Consider the following 2,500-nt stretch of genomic DNA (forward strand, 5'->3'; position numbering starts at 1 on the left):
CACCCCACAGAGCAACACACACACACACGCTGATCCACACTGTCACTATTACACAGACTCAGGACCAAGAGCACTTCATATATTATATATTATATACACAGGGATCTACAACAAGATAAACGATATTATAAGGTTTATATTAACATATTTAGGCTAATACGTCATCGCTTCTATAGTAACGGGAGACATTACAGTAATAATTAACACATAAAAAATCCAGGTGTAATGTTGATATGAGGAAGTTTCTGTATGACACGAGTCTGAATCTCATCACAGTCTGTGGCTCCTCATCACACAGTGTTCGTTTCCTATCTGTTAGAAATGTAGCTTTAAGACCCAAAATGTCTCATCACTGTTCTGTGATCTGTATATTTTACATGTACAGAACATAACTTTTTATTATTTTATTATTCTGTGAGTTGGAAGTGTGAACTGACTCGAGAGCTTTTCACTCCCGGAGCTCTGTCCGAATGGGAGATTGAACAGCTGCTTCATCTCGCCTCGTATTCAGAGACACACAATACGTCACTGCTGATTAACCAGCGCACACACACACACACACACACACACACACACACACCCCACTTCCCTAAATATGGCACTGCGAAGCCGCACAATCACAGCTATTCAGCGCATGTAGAGAGAGAGATGTGCTTGTAAAGGGACAGACGTTCTCACGAGCAACATTACAGCTGATGTGGCTCAGAGCGCTAGACACAAACTCCATTACGACGCGACAAGGACGGAACATCTTCAAGTCAGAACGCATCAATAACTGCCTTATTTAACACAACACTTCAAGATACTTCCTGCCTTCAGTTTGGATGCTGGTCGTCTTGCCAAACAGCGTCTCTGAGCTCCAGAGATAAAATCTGCCCTATTCAGAAGGACAACACGAGGACAGCTGCATGTGTTCTGTTCTTCTACAGACAAATCAGCAACCTGTGTCTTTCTTTAAAAAGGAAATCTCATGAGTCTCTTCATAGAGTGATGAAAGTAAAAAAAAAAAAAAAAAGACAGAAGTGAGAAATACTTTCAGCAGCGTAGTGAAATATAGACACGCTGTAGGAAAGTGATAGAGGGATTATTCCTTAAAAGCAAACCCAAAAGGTAAATGTATGCAGTTATGATTCACAGGCAGAAGGCAGAACATTACAAACCGCTGCTTTAACATTACAAACTGCTTTAACATTACAATCCGCTGCTTTAACATTACAGACTGCTTTAACATTACAAACTGCTTTAACATTACAAACTGCTTTAACATTACAATCCGCTGCTTTAACATTACAATCCGCTGCTTTAACATTACAAACTGCTTTAACATTACAAACCGCTGCTTTAACATTACAAACCGCTGCTTTAACATTACAAACTGCTTTAACATTACAATCCGCTGCTTTAACATTACAAACTGCTTTAACATTACAAACCGCTGCTTTAACATTACAAACCGCTGCTTTAACATTACAAACTGCTTTAACATTACAAACTGCTTTAACATTACAGACTGCTTTAACATTACAAACCGCTGCTTTAACATTACAAACTGCTTTAACATTACAAACTGCTTTAACATTACAGACTGCTTTAACATTACAAACCGCTGCTTTAACATTACAAACTGCTTTAACATTACAAATTGCTGCTTTAACATTAGAAACCGCTGCTTTAACATTACAAACTGATTTAACATTACAAACCGCAGCTTTAACATTACAAACTGCTGCTTCAACATCACAAACTGCTGCTTTAAACTCCAGAGCAACTCTCTCACTGTACAGAGTTCGTCCAGACTCATTTTGTGTCCTTCACAATCCCTCAGACAAAAAACCGCAGTTGAAATAAATTAACCAAATTTAAATCAACCAATAAGTCAGAAGCAATGCCCTATATGACGTAACCCGTCTCTGAGGTTAGAGAGATCAGACGTTCAGAAAGGTGATGATGGTTGTTTACTCACCAGGTCGTGATTGGTGGAGTTCGAGTCGTCTTCAGGAAACGGGATGTAGACAGCTAAGGCCATGCAGTTGGCAAAAATAGCAATTAATATAAAGACATCAAATGGCCTGCAGGCGCTACGGTTAAGGAAGATAATATCTGTTTAAAGCCAGAAGCCAAACATCTCACCAGAGGAAACACAATATTACACAAAACAGCATATTACTCAGAGAAGCCTTTAACAGTCTGATCTAATAACGCAAATTCATTTAGTGAACGCTTAAAGCTGGAGTCTGTAAACCACTTAGCAACAGACATGTGGCAGTTTAGTTTTAGCAGACAAATCAATTTCAGCACATTCCATAGGATCTGAGTTGTCATCTTCTCATCAACACTGAAGTGCAGTCACTGATTTTTTTAATAGATCAAACTAAAGTACTGAATCTTTAAGGAATGTACTGATTCTCCTGATAATTTCTGCATGGAAACACAGCATGCTTCTGTTTTGTTCTAGCTCATGATGTAAATTCTGCACAAAATATACAGTATAAATACTATA

The 2,500-nt window shown here is 38.5% G+C and overlaps 1 protein-coding gene across 1 annotated transcript in view; it reads right to left on the minus strand.

Moving 5' to 3' along the window:
- Window positions 1–2,068, minus strand: part of cacna1da (calcium channel, voltage-dependent, L type, alpha 1D subunit, a) — a 79,926-nt gene extending 77,858 nt beyond the window's left edge. Inside the window, exon 1 of the mRNA XM_060857807.1 lies at window positions 1,964–2,068. Within this exon, the coding sequence (XP_060713790.1) occupies window positions 1,964–2,026 (63 nt within the window). The 5' untranslated portion in view covers window positions 2,027–2,068. The remainder of the gene's footprint in view (window positions 1–1,963) is intronic.
- Between the last annotated feature and the right edge of the window lie 432 nt (window positions 2,069–2,500).

This window comes from Tachysurus vachellii, chromosome 22 (assembly GCF_030014155.1).
Source record: "Tachysurus vachellii isolate PV-2020 chromosome 22, HZAU_Pvac_v1, whole genome shotgun sequence".
Taxonomy (NCBI): domain Eukaryota; kingdom Metazoa; phylum Chordata; class Actinopteri; order Siluriformes; family Bagridae; genus Tachysurus; species Tachysurus vachellii.